Genomic DNA, 15,817 nt, shown 5'->3' on the forward strand with positions numbered 1-15,817 from the left:
ATCATTAACACATTTTATTTGATACCCATATCGTACAAACAAATTCTAGAGTCAGGCGATATCCCTAAATGGCGCCCATCTGTAGAACTATGGCCCACTTCCTCTTAAAATACTCTTTAATACTTTCCATTTGATACACATGTCATACAAACACATTCCATGTCATACAAACATATTCCCTAGGTTCTTTTTACAACATGGTGATTTTCCCTTACTTTGTCTCCACAGCTCTCAACTGAGTATGTAATGTTCGGTTACACCCGAACTTAGCCTTCCTTACTTGTTTTTTAATAAAGTTCCTGTTAGAAAATGCTGCTTCACAAACATATGTGGAGTTTCAAGGCAATTTTTTTCAATTCTGGGTATTTAGTAGCACAAAAAAATTTTATAAAAAACTCTTGACAAGAAACTTCCTGATTTTGGTGTTTTAAAACTGTGTTTACTTTAAAACCGATAATTTCCATCTGAAGAGCAGCTTTAGGATAGGATAGGATAGGTTAGGTGGCATCTGCCCTGATAAGGATAGCTCACTTGGACAACACGAAGGTCCATTGTGATACCACATACACCAAAAATAACGGTGACTTAGATCTAGCTACTTAGAGAATCATTGGCTAGCAACGATAAAGCTCCGAATGATACCGATATCAACTTTGGATATATCCTCGGGAGATCCAAGTGAGTCACGACCGAAGTACTTTCGCCTAGTTCTCGCAAAAGCTGGACAATCAAGTATAAAGTGATTGGGTGATTCCACCTCATCATCCTCCATACAGCTGGAGCAGGATGGAGTTTCCAGTATATTGAGACGTACCGCGTGGATACCCATGGGACGGTGCCCTGTCAAAACCCCAATGACCATTGATAGGTGAGCCGTAGTGAACCCAATTATTTCAGCAGACCTCCCTCCATCCAATTTTGACCAGAAAGATCTTGCTACCCTGCAAGACGTGGTATCCGCCCAACGTTTGCTGAGCTGATTCGAGGCCCAGCTATGGAGGAGCAATCCACAGGTGGCCAGCGGGATCCCGAAATCCCTACAGCCATCTTCTCCGGTTCAGTTGTACCGATGCGGGCTAAGAGATCCGCTTAACAGTTACCCGGGATATCACTATGGCCCGGGACTCAGATAATCTTAATTGTAAAATAATTCGTTGCAATCGCAAGCGAGGTCAGGCACCCCCAGACCACCCTCGATCGCACTGTAGTTGAGTTCAAGGCCTTGATAGCCGCTTGGCTATCAGAGTAGATGTTAAATTCCCTAACCGTGGTAGCACTGGATAGCATTCCATCCACCGCATCCTTAATCGCAGCAATTTCCGGTTGGAATACACTGCAGTGATCAGCCAACTTAAACTTGCGGCTTAAATTTAGCTCTTGACAAAAGACCCCCCCACCAACCTTTCCATCCAGCTTCGACCCATCCGTGAACAAGTTAACCGGTCCCGTGCCCCAGATAATTCCTCTTCCCCAATCCTCTCTCTCTGGAATAACTGGGGTGGTGAAGGTTGTACAGGGAGCAGTTATCGGCATACAGTAGTCCGTTCTGTCCGGGGTGAAGTCGAAACTGGTAAGAAGGCTAGAGTGTCCGCGGTCAGAAAGTCTATATCCCATATCACGAAGCCTGGCCAACGACCTTGCCGCGGCCGCCTTTCCCGCAATATCTACTGGGTATATATTCAGCATGACGTTCAGTGCCAAGGTAGGTGTTGTTCTGAGAGCGCCACTGATATCGATCAGCGCCGTCCGTTGCACTGACACTAACCTTTTGGATGTGCTCGCCGTGTCCAGTGCTTTCCACCAGACCAGCACCCCATATAGCAGAATCGGTTTGACCACCATCTCATAAAGCCAGTGTACTATTCTTGGCGAGAGTTCCCATCTCTTTCCGATAGCTCCTCTGCAGCAGTACAAGGCAATGGCGGCCTTCCTGGCCCGATCTTCCATATTGGGTCTCCAGGACAGTTTCTTGTCCAAAACAATCCCCAAATATTTAACCCTATCAGAAAGTACCAACGGTACCCCTCCAATCGAGGGAGTTCTGAAATCGGGCATCTTATATCTCCTTGTGAAAAGGACCAATTCCGTTTTTCCCGGGTTGACCGACAACCCACATGATTCAGCCCACCTAGCCACAGTATCCAGGTAGCCCTGCAGAACATCGCGCAGGGTGCCCAGAAATTTGCCTCTGACTAGGATAGCGAGGTCATCTGCATAGGCAACCACCCGACAACCATTGGCTTCCAGCTCCACAAGAAGCCCGTTGACTATCACAACCCAGAGGAGAGGAGATAGGACACCCCCCTGTGGCGTGCCCCTGCACACCTTCCTCTTAATTATGGCCCCTCCCCACTCCGCTGCGACAATTCTGCGCATAGAAGTTTGCTAATAAATTCAACCAGAGCCGCCTCGACTCCTAAACCCACCAGAGCTCTTTCGATTGCCCCCGATAAGACATTGTTAAAAGCTCCCTCGATGTCTAGAAAGGCACCCAGAGCATAATCTTTGTGTTCTAGGGACCCCTCTATTTGCTTTACAATCGAATGGAGAGCCGTTTCCGTCGATCTGCCCTTGCAGTACGCATGCTGTGAAGCCGACAGTAACCCCCGAGGTATCCTTTCCCGTAGGTACAGGTCAATCAACCGCTCAAACGTCTTAAGAAGAAACGACGAGAGACTGATTGGCCTGAAATCCTTAGGTGATACATGAGAGCTTCTACCGGCCTTCGGAATGAAAATAACCCTAACCGTGTGCCAAGACTTCGGGATATAGTTAAGCCTGAGGCGGTTAGTATATATGATGGCCAACCAGCGGCAGGAAATCCCCAAAGACCTTTGAAGCTGCGCAGGAATGATTCCATCCGGGCCCGGAGACTTATAGGGCTTGAACGACCCTATAGCCCAGGTTATTTGACTTTCCCGTATTGGAATGGCAGGCACTTCTGCATGGTCAACGACCGCCGACCATGCAGGCGAAGATCCCTGCGCAACTGGGACATCGGGAAAATGATTGTCCAGTAAAAGCCTTACTACTCATCGACCAGTCCCCGCCATCATCTCTCAGATACCTCAGAGGAGCGGGGTTCCTAGAGAATATTTTTCTAAATCTCGCGGATTCATTGCAGCCTTCTACGTTTTCGCAGAAGCTTCGCCATGCATCTCGCTTGGCTATCCTTATTTCATATTTATAAATCCCCAGACTCACCTTATAGAGCTCCCAGTCTGAGGGTAATTAACTCCTCCTCGCTCTGTTGAAGAGCCGCCGACTGGACGCTCTTAGGTCGTCAAGAGAATCCGACCACCAGGGCGGCTTGCCCTTCCCCCTGTAAGTTTTCAATGGGCAGGACAGCTGAAAGGCGCTATTGCTTGCCGAGGTGAAGTTTTCCACCCGAACGTCTATCTCAGATTCGGACAGGCCCGAACTAATGATAGGCACCGCAGGCAGTGGCTCACCCAGCTTCCTACAATACAAGTCCCAGTTAGTACTTTTAGGGTTCCTAAAAGATATTTTACCGGGACGTTCTTCGTTCACTGAGAGCTGAATATATCGGTGATCAGAGGAGTGCTCGTTGAGAACCCTCCATCCAGATATCCGACCTTACAGTTCTCTACTAACCAGGGTGAGGTCCAGGACCTCCTCCCTTACCGCAGTAATAAAAGTCGGGTCATTCCCCCTATTACATATACAAAGTCCCTCATCTACAATAAAAGTAAATAAAGACTCACCTCTAGTGTTGGTATCCGAGCTTCCCCAAATGCTATGATGGGCATTAGCATCGGCACCGATGATCACGCCAACAAATCTCCACCTTGCTTCAGCGGTGATTTCACCCAGTATCGCAGGTGGTGGTCCCTCTACGTCCCCGTGGGGCATGTACGCTGAGACCACCCACATTTCATTACTTCCTCGCTCGAGGCAGACCGTGGTTACGTCAGCATTGCTGAAATTAGAGAGAATAAAAGCTTTAATCTCTTTTTTAACAAGCACACAGGATCTAGGCCTACTTGCCTCCCCATGCACCAAGGTGTTGAATTTTCCAGTCCTTAATCCAGAAATCTTACTGCCGTTACTACTCAGCCACGGCTCCTGGACAAGGACTATATCCACTCCGCCTTTTTCAAGGCAGAGCAACACATTTGCGGAAGCCGCCTTAGAGTGCTGAAGATTGATTTGACGGATTTCCATCAAAAGCGCTCTTTTTCCGCACCCCATCCTTTGCGGATTCGTATTAGTCTTGTCCATTCTAAAAAAGTCCCCCCTCAAGGCCGCTATCCGGAGCCGATTGTGTAGTCGCCCTTTAACGGTCTCGTGGTTATCTATAGTACGCAGGGAGGCCACGCGAGGGTTGACGCATTACCTTATGAGTAATGCGTTCAGAGCCAGACCGGACGCGAAGCGGGAAAACCTTCAACCGCACCTACACCACCAACTTAACGGCGACGGAGCCGGAACGTACCTTGAGGCCCGCCACGGTTTTAACGGGACGTGGGCAGTTGCAGCATTAGCCTACCAGCCATTTCGGTAGGGTTTCACTCCGACCTAATAAAGTGGCAGAATACCGCACCTACCAGCCCAAAGTCATCAAGTCAAAATGTAATGTCAAATCAAAGCCCTAAATCAGTCCAGTTCGTCACCGTTGTGTACCGATCTTGACTCTTAAAGAGTCCTCCCTCCCCTGAGCTCGGCACAATGACTCAGGGGGTGCGGGTTTTATCGAGTTGTCCTCTCTAGATCCGCCATTATCAGTAGAAGCAGGGGCACCTCGTGCAGGACGTGAAAACTAATCACGCGTGACATTCGTCACTATGGCCGGTCTAAGACTGATATCAGTTCCTGATCCAGAGCCTGAAACCACTTATGATATACAAGCCAAGTATCTTAGCCCCCAAGAGCAGCTTTATTACTCCCGAAAATATATTCAGCTTCATATATATTCAGCCCATGCGCTATTCTGATTCAGAGAATAAATGTTGCTAAGGATGCTAACGACATTTTCAATTTTCTTAAAATCTGTGAATCTCTTTCCAAATTCCGATTTAAGATCTTCAGTGAACGTCTTGTATTGGACGACGTCAAGCTCGCCACTACAGATTTTTTTTAAATTAGGGAAGTGCAGACATTCATTATCAAGATCGAAAATGAAAAGGTCGAGTTTCCGCAAGAAAATATTTACTTCTGTCAAAAGCTCCCAAACAAGCTTTCCTTTCCCTTGGAGTTTAAGATTCAGATCATTGATGTGTTTAAAACTTCTGATAAGAAAGCAATGGAAGCTACGCTTTCTTTATCGCTAGGAAAAATTAAGTAGGTGTTTGCTGATTTCTGCTCACTGTTGAAAAGATATGTTTTCAAGTCTTCTAAAATGGTGAAGAATCGTTGTAAACGCAGCCTTTGCTTAACCACCTCACATTATTATGCAACAACAAATCATCATATTGAGCATCTACTTCGTCAAGAAATAATTTCAATTCACGATGTTTCAGTGCTGATTTTGCTCGAAGAAAATTAATTATTTTCATAACTTCTTGCATTATTTTCTCAAGATTGGTATTTAGCTTGCACCAAAGCACAGTTTGATGAATGATACAATGGTAGGAAATGAAATTTTCGTTACACTTTGAACTAGTTCTCAATAGGTGAACTAGTCCTTTTTCAGCCCCAACCATCGCTGGTGCACCATCGGTAGTTACTGCTAAAAGCATTTTTAAGTCAAACTCATTTTTAACGAAATAATCCATTACCGTCTCCATCATGTCTTCTCCTCGGGTTGTTCCTGTCAATGGTAAAATTGTTAATAGCTCCTCACCAAACGTTTCTCTCATTTTGTCGAAGAAACGAACAAAAATAACCAATTGGGCTTTATCAGTGATGCCACTTTTATGCCAAAGCATAAAAGTCGGAATTAACAGCCGTTGCACATCACAATAGTTTTCTTTGCCCAAAACGTGTGTTTTTCTTGTATTAGTGCTCGCAGATAACGGAATCCGTCGAATAATTTCAACAACATCTTTTCTCTTCTCAAACAAAACATTGTCTGCCTCTAGCATACATTCCTTAACTATATCAGCATCGGTGAATGGTTTCTGTGTTTAGCATGAGTCCAAGAAATACGTAAAGAAGCTTCACCACATTTCTCCTGTTCAGTAACGGAGCGACTTATAACTTGAGTCTAAGATGCGTAGCTGACAATAAACTAGAAATTTTGACGTGCGCAGATTACTGCCAAGCGGAAAATTATCTGCGAATGGCTTGTGTTTGGTCTGATAATATCGTTTTATATTCGAGCTTTTAATTAACGCAACTGTTTGTTGACAAACTAAACACATCGGAACAGCTCCAGGACGATTCGGCAGCGTGAAACAATACAAATCCGTTCATTCTGGCAAAAACTGTCTATTTTCCACTTCAACCTTTCTTTTTTTCGGTTCCATTGTCAAAAAAAATATAACAATTTAAGCAAAAAGGAAACTAAATGAAATAACACTGTTTGTAAAATTTTTGTCACTAACAATATGTATTTATTAATATTGTAACGAATTTAGTGCAATTCCGGTTATTTGCAACCTTCTACTAACGTTCGTATCGCTAAACTGTTGAATAAATAACTCCAATATGCATAATGCAAAATGGTCTTTATTAAAGTACTTCACAATAACACTTATACTTCGCAACCAATAGCGTGCTTAAATCAAACTGATTGCTCATGCCTCAGCTTGTGCTGCTTTTATACCCTTCGGTTTCCTCGTTCGCATATTTCTAGGCGTTTCTCCTTCTAGAATTTACTAGTTCGCTGAAGATTGCATACTTTTGTGAGTATCTCAGAAATATGCATGGGTTTGTGCATATCTCTCCGCCCTTGTATGTACATATGTGTAGACATAATGATTGATTTGTTTATGTAGATACAAGTGACTGCTTAGTATCGGCTTAGAGATGATAGTATGCCTTAGTGTTGCTAATATTCGTCACAATATAGTTGGACGAAGAAAATTTGAGTTTCAAACTAAATATCTGACAAAAGCATTTCTTCTAAGTTTAACTGACGTTTTAATTCAAATTACTGGCACAGAGCCGAATTTTACAGGGTTGCTTATCTTTTTAGCTAAAGTGCTGCGTGACAGCGTTCATTCTTACGAAAATAAAAGTGGAGCTGAAAAGTACCAGTACCACCGCCGAATAAAAAACCAATTGTGTTTGTACGATAATCAAACTTTGGCATTGACACTACGCAATTTAAAATGTTTACACATAGCGAAGGTTTGAAAAGCATAACCATGCCCAGTTGTACAGTTCTGTCATGATCCATAAGTAAAGCTATAATTATTTATTTGCTGCATTGTGATCTAAAGGCTCATAGCTAATTTCACCAAACAATTTAAACGAAAAATTAATATTTTGCGCCGTCAGATATATGAAAATCAGGGCCAGAAATAATTTTTCACTTAAATTTCTTTCGTGGAACCGGCTGTCAGTTACATAACTTCAAAATAAGTTGCTGATACAGGGTCCGCATAAAACAGGTCCACCTGCCCCTGATCTAGAGCATTCCCGTGAGAATTGAGCAGGATACGGAGCTAGAAAACTCACTGGATGATGGCTAATAAATTAAATTAAGCAAATATCAGTATTTTAGAAACACGTGTTTTCAACTGCAAAAACGGTATATGGCAAACACTTCGAGTGTATTTCTGCAATGAAAAGCTTTTCAGCGAAAACTCAGATTGGAAGAGAAACTCGGCCTAAAATCTCTTCGGAGGGTATCGCGTCTTGCATTTATTTTTATTTATTTATGCCTATATTACTAAAAATGGGTTTAAAATGTCCCTAGGTTAGATAATTTTAAAACGGCAGACGAACTTTTTTTTGACTGGAACTCTTTATTTATGGTACGAATAAAGCCACTATGTACAGGTACGATGATAGAAAATGTGGAATTTCTTGATTTCATTGATTTGTTTTGGATTATGTGAGAAAAATTTATATATCAGCGTATAACACGATATGTAAGATTTTCAAACATTTTAACAATGCAAAAAATTTTGAAAGTGTTACTTTTTGTATGGCACGTCGATATTCGTTGTTGTTTTATCAACCATTAACGAAAATTAAAATCAAATTATTTGCTACCGTAATTGCCTTTTCCTGCCACAATTCAATGATTGAAATGAATCTAGCCGTGGGAAGAAATCCATTTAAGTAAATGGAAGATTATATCGTCGGTCCCATGGAAGACTAACACTTTTCAGTTCTTCACGTAGAAAACTAGCACAGTATACTAATGGTGCGGAAAACTAGCATAGTTTTTTGTTGCGTGGAACACTCGCCCTTTGATACTGAGGAAAAGGGGCTATCGGACCAAATAGGGTTGGAATGGACCATATTTTTGCCATATGGACCAAAGTGGCAACCGTGGTCACGAGTTAAGAAAAAATATACTAAAAAATCTTTTGTCAACGAATGTTGTTTATTTTGAACTTGTTCGTGCGTTTTAGAACAATTTTTTTTCTGAGTGCACTATGTTTCCTGGGATGATGGTATCGTGCACCGCAAAACACACTAAATGTCTTGAGTTAAAGTCCCCCGGAAGGCAACATGACCAACTTAGAAAGAAAGTTGTTTTAATTGGAAAACGAGTTCTTCTAAGCGGGATCGCCCCTAAGCAGTGGTTTTGCAAATACCACGAATGTATTTCTGTTGGCATTAAACATGTAGGTCCCATTCCTCCAGTTTGTAGGAGAAACTAAAAAGAAGCACAACGCAAATTGGAAGCGAGTTTTACGCTTATATTTCCTTGGAGGTAAAACGCGCCAAGTATTTTTTTGGCACCACTTTCCGAGGGTTTTGTAAATAGCCGCGACATCCAGCAACACCTATTGCAAAGGTAAAATCCTATTTTGGTAATATATCGTCTCTTTAAAGCCCCTGGAAAACTTGCCATATTCATAACGCCCAATTCGTAAACATATTTTTACTTAATCTATATATATAGATATAAATGAATTTGTGTGCATTAGAACGTTCAAAGCTGAAAGACGGCTATAGCCATTTCAATAATTTTTCTCTGTTATTTTCGATCTGATTCAGGGATCATTTACGGAAAAATCTTTTTTTTTTAAATCCTCAATTGAAAAATATTTAAGCTCATACTCAAAACCGGTTTTACCAATTTCAATCATTTTTTCTTTCCTTTATTCGATTGGACTAAAAGCGGACTCATTGGTGCCGTTTGTCGTATCGCTGTAGTCGTATCCTAACGTAATCAGCTGTTTATCGTTACGACGGAAAACCAAAAACCAATTGGTTGGCTACGATACGGTTACGACCTTAGCGGCACCAATAATCGATTGCATTGATTCCCATAAGGTTGGTCGAATCAGCTGTTATAAGGTTACCGATACGGTTACCAATAAAGCACCAATGTCAGCAGCTTAAGTGTTCATTTATAACAAAAAAAAAATTTGTTTGAAAATCCTCAATTTATTAATGTTATAGCTAATTGAATTTTATATATAGATAGAACTAATTTGACTGTTATTATTCTACCTGCATTGGCTGTTTTTATAAATGCTGTTACTCCCCTTTCGTATATCCAACATTTCTCCATTTCGTATATGCTAAGAAGTGATATAAATTTAAATTTTTCCTATGCAACCAGTGCTGCCGCTCACATAAAATGGAACAAAACGCTTTTGAGAGTACCAAAATAATTGATTCCCAGTTGTAATCTTAATATATATAAATTTCGTGTCAGGTTGTTTCTCCGCGATGGACTCCTAATATACTTAACCGATTTCAATCACATTTGCACACCGTGTACATTCCTGTGAAGTTTTTTCTGGGAAGGAACAAGGGACCAATCTTTTTGAACAAATTTTGCTTCGATTCATCTGAAATTGGGCATATACATAGGTAGCCTGTTGCATAGATTAGTATTTATGCACTTTTTTCGGGATATGGAGCAGGCGCCGACTGGAACTGGGACTTGGGGTGAGACTGGGACTGGGAAAAAGGGATGGAGAAGAACAAGAATAACTAGAGAGAAGAGAGAAGGAGAAAGAGATAGAGTTGAACGTAGATATAGAGATATGGATAGATGGAGCGGAAAAGAAACTGAGGGAAAAGACGAAGGGAGAAACAGACGCAGAAAAAGAGAAAGCCAGAGGAAGGCGTGAATAAAAAGATAAGGAAAAGGGGGATAGAGGGGAAGGGAAAGTAAGAGGTAAAAACGACTAAAGCTAGGGCGGAGCAACGTCTGCCGGGTCTGCTAGTCATAAATAAATGTATATTGGCATCGCTTATTCGTGCCTTAACTTAAAAAATGTAATAACTTCATAAAATAGAAAATGCAAAAACTTCAAAACGATAAATATAATCTCCAAAATGTGAATAAATTCGCCAACGCAAAAATTTATAGATTGTGGATATGGCGGAAACCCAAAAACTAATTGGTTGGCTATAGTATCGTTATGGCTAAGGCGTTATTTAATGGCTTCAATAACCGATTAGATTGACTTTCATAGAATTTGGTGAATCAGCTGTTTTACACGGAGTTTTCCAGTGCCTTAAAGTAGTTATTTTGCATTTCTCTTATCTCGTGGTCTATTCATACACGAGGGATCAAAGATTGGTCTCACAACTTAAGCCATTTCCATGTTTCACACTTTCATTGCATACAATAAAAAAATATTTATTAACTCACAATCATAATAATTTATTTATACAAGATACAAGAAAAACTATAGCCATTTCGACTCGCCATCAAGTTTATTAAGTTTAAATAATTATGAATTAATTTTAAAAAACCACAAATTTGTTAGATGTATTCTATATATACAGTTGGCAATATATATTGGATGCTAAAAAAAAATTTTCGTCTGCTGAGTGGTATATCACCAATTCACAACTGCTGTTTCGAAAACGGCCTTTCTCGAAATGCTTCGAAATTCTGCGTTCAGTCGAGTTAGGGCGATATTTCACTCAAAGGTCTATTTATAACAACACCCTTCAGTTACATCTTGCTTCTTATAAAGTCTCGAACTCTTTCATTTGTTACATCTGTATATTTATCCGGCAAATTGCTCGAAGAAAAACCTTGTACTACCGCACAAAGTTGCCCATTCCGAACGCCTGCTGCTCCAGAATCTCCAAAACACACACCAGATTCAGCACAAATAATTGTTTCTGATAAATGTACCGAACAGACTCTCGCATATCCAGTCTTACATTCTTGCGTCTTTACTATATCCACATACTTAGTTTTGAGCTGATTAGAATAACCCCTACTAGTTTCAGATATCCGACCCCATGCACTAACTTGTATCGTCATACCCGGTTCTAATCGATAATCGCAAAGTGATATTGGTGATATTGGTACTACACTATCCTCATCAAAGGATTTCTCCACTTTCACCACAGCTATATCCATAAAGTGTGTTTCTTCATCATAACCAGTACCATAATGTATACACTGCACATTGCGAGTTTGCCCGCTTCCTCTGTTATCTAAATCGGCAATACCAGCTATAAGGACGAGTTCATCCTGTTCTACATCTTTTAAGCAATGCGCGGCTGTAACCACAGTGTTGACATTGACTATGGCACCAGCGCAAATATAGAAGACTATACGGAATATTGCCACCGAATGTAGACTTTCTTCTATTTCTATATCTTGGCCATTTTTAATGCGAAATTGCGCATTCGCATATGGCAAAAAGCTGCAAAGCAGGGCAAAGAGCAACGCGAAATTACTCCGTAGACACATTTTAGTTTAAACTTTTTTTACCACTTTTCAAATATAAAGTACACCGAGATTATTTTGTGGGCGCTATTTATACCTAATTGAGTCATGTGAATAAAAAATAAACAAAGAACTTTTTATTCCAAATTTCAGGAATTTGATATAACAAAAGCACATCTAAATTTATGTTAAAGCTATACAACGTCAGTCTTGTTATACTCAGCGTACTTTGCACACAAAGTATTATATCTTTGGTAACATAACGGTTCATCGTAACGGCAAGAACGAATCGAGATAAATATAGACTTCCACATATCAAAATGTTAAGGATGAAAAAAGTAAATGATTTATGTCCGTCCGTCTGTTGGTGCGCACGATAACTTGAGTAAATATTTAGAATTTAATATTGAAATTTGGTATGTGTGTTCCGTGGCGTTTATCGCGCATCGCTATTAAAAATAAAGGAAATTGGATGGTAACCACACCCTCTTGTTACATATTCAGCCTAATTCTAAACAAACATGTTTTTCCCTTCTCCCATTCCTCGTATTCTAAATAAAAATTCCTTGTGAGTTTTTTCACTTCTCCCTTTTCTCTTATTCTGAACAATATTCGAAAAAGCGCAAACCGGTTATGAGAGAAAACTAGGTATTATGAACGTGAGTGAGAGGGAGATTTCTCTGCCATTTCTAAGGAGTTGTTTCACTTGTTAAATTAAAGCGACTGCATTAAAATAGTTATATAAATTGAATTGAATTTAAAGAAAGAACACTTATTTTACAAATTTGTGCTAAAATATGTACATTTTACACGAATTTATGGAAATCCTGGATACTTTGCACCTTCTGCTAACGTTCACAATATGGTCTTTATTTTGTCTACTTTGGGAGCAGTACAATTTTACTTGAATATCACGAACTTCGCAAAAGCGTGTTTAAATCAAACTGATTAGTCATTCCTTTTATACTCTTTGTTGTTTCGTCCGCATATTTCTCCTAAGGTCTGGACGTTTCACCTTCAAGAAGTATTCAGCCTTATTGTAAACTTCGCGTGAATGCAATTCCCAATGGAAAAATTCCCACATTTGTTCTGTTCTCATTGTGAACTTCACATGTGAAAAATTTCCCATTTTCGAAAAATTACCCTAACCGTCAACAAATTTTTTTCCTCTTGAATGTATAGAATTTGTTCGCAAAACTGAAAGTGGGAAACAACACTCGATAAAATGTAAGGATTGTTTATTGCTTATTAAACTTAGTTAAGAATTATTTTATATCACATTAGGTCTATAAACAAAACTCAGTTGACTTTCCTGGTAAGCACTATGGCCGAAAATCCTGAAATAGGAAAGGGCTTCCAAAAAAAAATAAAGATAAAGTGCTGGCTTTTTGGAAGAATTGAACAATTCTCTCAATAGCATGGGCCCACCATCAAAATCAATCTCCGAATGGAAAAAGGTGACTATCAATGCAATGTGGCTATGGAATGTGCCATAATTTATATAGCCATTGCTTACAGGTTTGGATTGATCAAAAACGATACGTACGAAACAAGGCTGTCGAAAATACCAAAAATACCAAAAATAGGAAAAAGACCGGTGGAGGACCTTGCAAGCAACATGTTTTTTCTGTATTAGAACAGTCAATTTTGGATATAACTGCGTCAGTAGCAGCTGCGGAAGGTGTCGAAGATGGCAAGCCTTTTGGTTTGAATGCAACGAAATCAACTGGTAAGCAACGTGAAAATAACAGCAGTGATGAAGACAACAGCTCTAGTGAGGACTCTGAAGTGGAACTTAGTTGCATGGACAATAGCTTGGACGAAAATAGCACCGAAACTGCCGGTGACACGCAAAGGGAAAGTGCTTTGCCTGCACAAAAAACCAGCCAGCAAACTCGCAAAAAAATTAACCCTTCGGAGCTATTAAACATTGAACTAGATGTTCAAAAAGAAATGAATGACAACGTCAGAAAGGGCTTGGAAATCCATCACTATACTGAAATAGAAGGCCACTTAAAGGAATTAAACCAAGGCCTCGAAAACTTTCAAAATATTCAAAACAGTTTACTAAAGGAAACAAAACGCCACAATTCGGAAATTGGACGGCTCAGAAATAGAAGTTGACCGTAAACTCATACTTATAAACAGCCAAATCGAGGTTCAAAACTTGAAAATACTAGCTGCAAAGAAAAGCTTAGGCATTAATTAGAATGTTTCGAACGTTTTTGTAAAAAAAATAAATGGTAGGTACTTTATTTTTTCAAATTGGTAAAGCAAGATTAACAATAAAGCCGCTTTTGAGCTAATACAAATCAGACATTTCTTTGAAGAGTGTCATTCAATTATAAAAACATGTTGTCATAAATTTACATAAGGCAATTGCCTATATTTGCTCTAATACGCTTAGCCTCATTGAGGTATGATGAATGCGATTCAGATTCTTCAAACTGCACGTGTTCAGAAATTTCCAGTTGAGAAGCTCTATTTGAAATAAAAGGTGTGTCATTGCACCGATAGCATATATTGTGCAACGCGCAACAGACATTAGTAATTTGAACTGCTTTCTTAGGCGAATAATGTAGCTCCCTGGCTCCTAGTACACACCTCCATCTATTTTTTAAGACGCCATTGGTCCTTTCCACAATGTTACGTCCACGTGCATGAACCTCATTAAATTTGCTTTCTGTGGAGCCCTCTTCCGTTGATCTGTGGGGTGTTAGCAACCAAAGCTCCAGTGGATATCCAGCGTCGCCTATGAACAAAATTTGATTTTGGGACTTACAGATTTCATTAATTCATTCATTATATCTCCTGCTTGGTAATTTTGTGAAGTACGTGATATCGAAGTATAATTGTACTATTCCCAAAGTAGACTAAATAAAGACCATATTGCAATACTGAATATTGGAGTTATTTGTTCGACAGTTCAGCCATACGAACGTTAGCAGAAGGTGCGAAATAATCGGAACTCTCCAGAGTTCGTTACAATTGGTGTCAGAAAAGGAATTTTTGAATAAATTCCGAAAATTTTGAATACAACTTAAACATGGTGAAGTTAAGTGAATTGAAAATCCAGCAGCTCAAAAAGGAGTTAAAAGCTCGCGGCAACAAATCCGAGCTACAAGCACGACTACGCATATGGCTAGTAGAAAAGCATAAACTACAAATATACATGTATATAGAGAAATACAACTGTTCGCGAAATTACTAGACCTTAGAAGAAATGGGCGAATGAGAAAACGGAGAGTATAAAAGCCGTGCAAGCTGAGGAATCAGTAATCAGTTTGATTTAAATAATCGGAATTCCCCAGAATTCGTTACAATATATAACATTTTTGAAAACGCATAAAACCTGATTATTTACTAAATAATGATCTAGAATCTTGAAATTTGATGTGTGGACTGATTTAAAACTTGATAAAAATTAAAAGTGAAAATGGGCGTGACACAGCCCATTTGTGGTAGAATAAATTTTACAAATATTATTAATCATAAATCAAAAACCGTTACACCTATCAAAACAAAATTCGGCGGAGAGGTTGACTTTACTATAAATAACGTATGTCTGGCAAAGAATATATTTTCAATGTCTTACACTCAGAAAAAATCGTTATAAAACGAACGAAATAAGTTCAAAATTAAGAACATTCGTTGACAAAAGTGTGTTAAATACGTTTTTTCTTAACACGTGACCCATGGGCTTGTTTTAAAAACAGTTTTTTCAAATAGTGCTTGAAGTGAGCACAGAAGGTTCACACATCAATACCAAACTGGTCATAAAATAGGAACGGTGTGCTTGAAAAAACTGTTTTTAAAACAAGCCCATGGGTCACGAGTTGAGAAAAAACGTATGTGATTTAAATTTGTAGTCCGTTCTCAATTCAAGAACGGTTTGTGCTTGATCACTGGTGGGAGTGGGAAGGTAATTTTTTGATAGGTACCCAGTTATTTTTTTTATTAATAATATTTTTTTATTAATGACAAAAAAATTATTATTAAATTCCAAAAGTATAAGAACGGAATAATATAAATTTTTTCCATATATTTCTCTTTCAAGCTGATTGCTTACAAGTGACGATTGGA

At 39.6% G+C, this 15,817-nt stretch overlaps 1 protein-coding gene across 1 annotated transcript; it reads right to left on the minus strand.

Annotated features, from left to right (window-relative positions):
• Positions 1-10,693: 10,693 nt before the first annotated feature.
• LOC137252759 (trypsin alpha-like) lies at positions 10,694-11,771 on the minus strand. Its single transcript, XM_067788854.1, has one exon. It carries the CDS (start codon positions 11,756-11,758, stop codon positions 11,006-11,008), a length of 753 nt encoding a protein of 250 aa, XP_067644955.1. The 5' UTR covers positions 11,759-11,771; the 3' UTR covers positions 10,694-11,005.
• Positions 11,772-15,817: the final 4,046 nt, after the last annotated feature.

Source organism: Eurosta solidaginis, chromosome 5 (genome assembly GCF_040869045.1).
Source record: "Eurosta solidaginis isolate ZX-2024a chromosome 5, ASM4086904v1, whole genome shotgun sequence".
Classification (NCBI taxonomy): domain Eukaryota; kingdom Metazoa; phylum Arthropoda; class Insecta; order Diptera; family Tephritidae; genus Eurosta; species Eurosta solidaginis.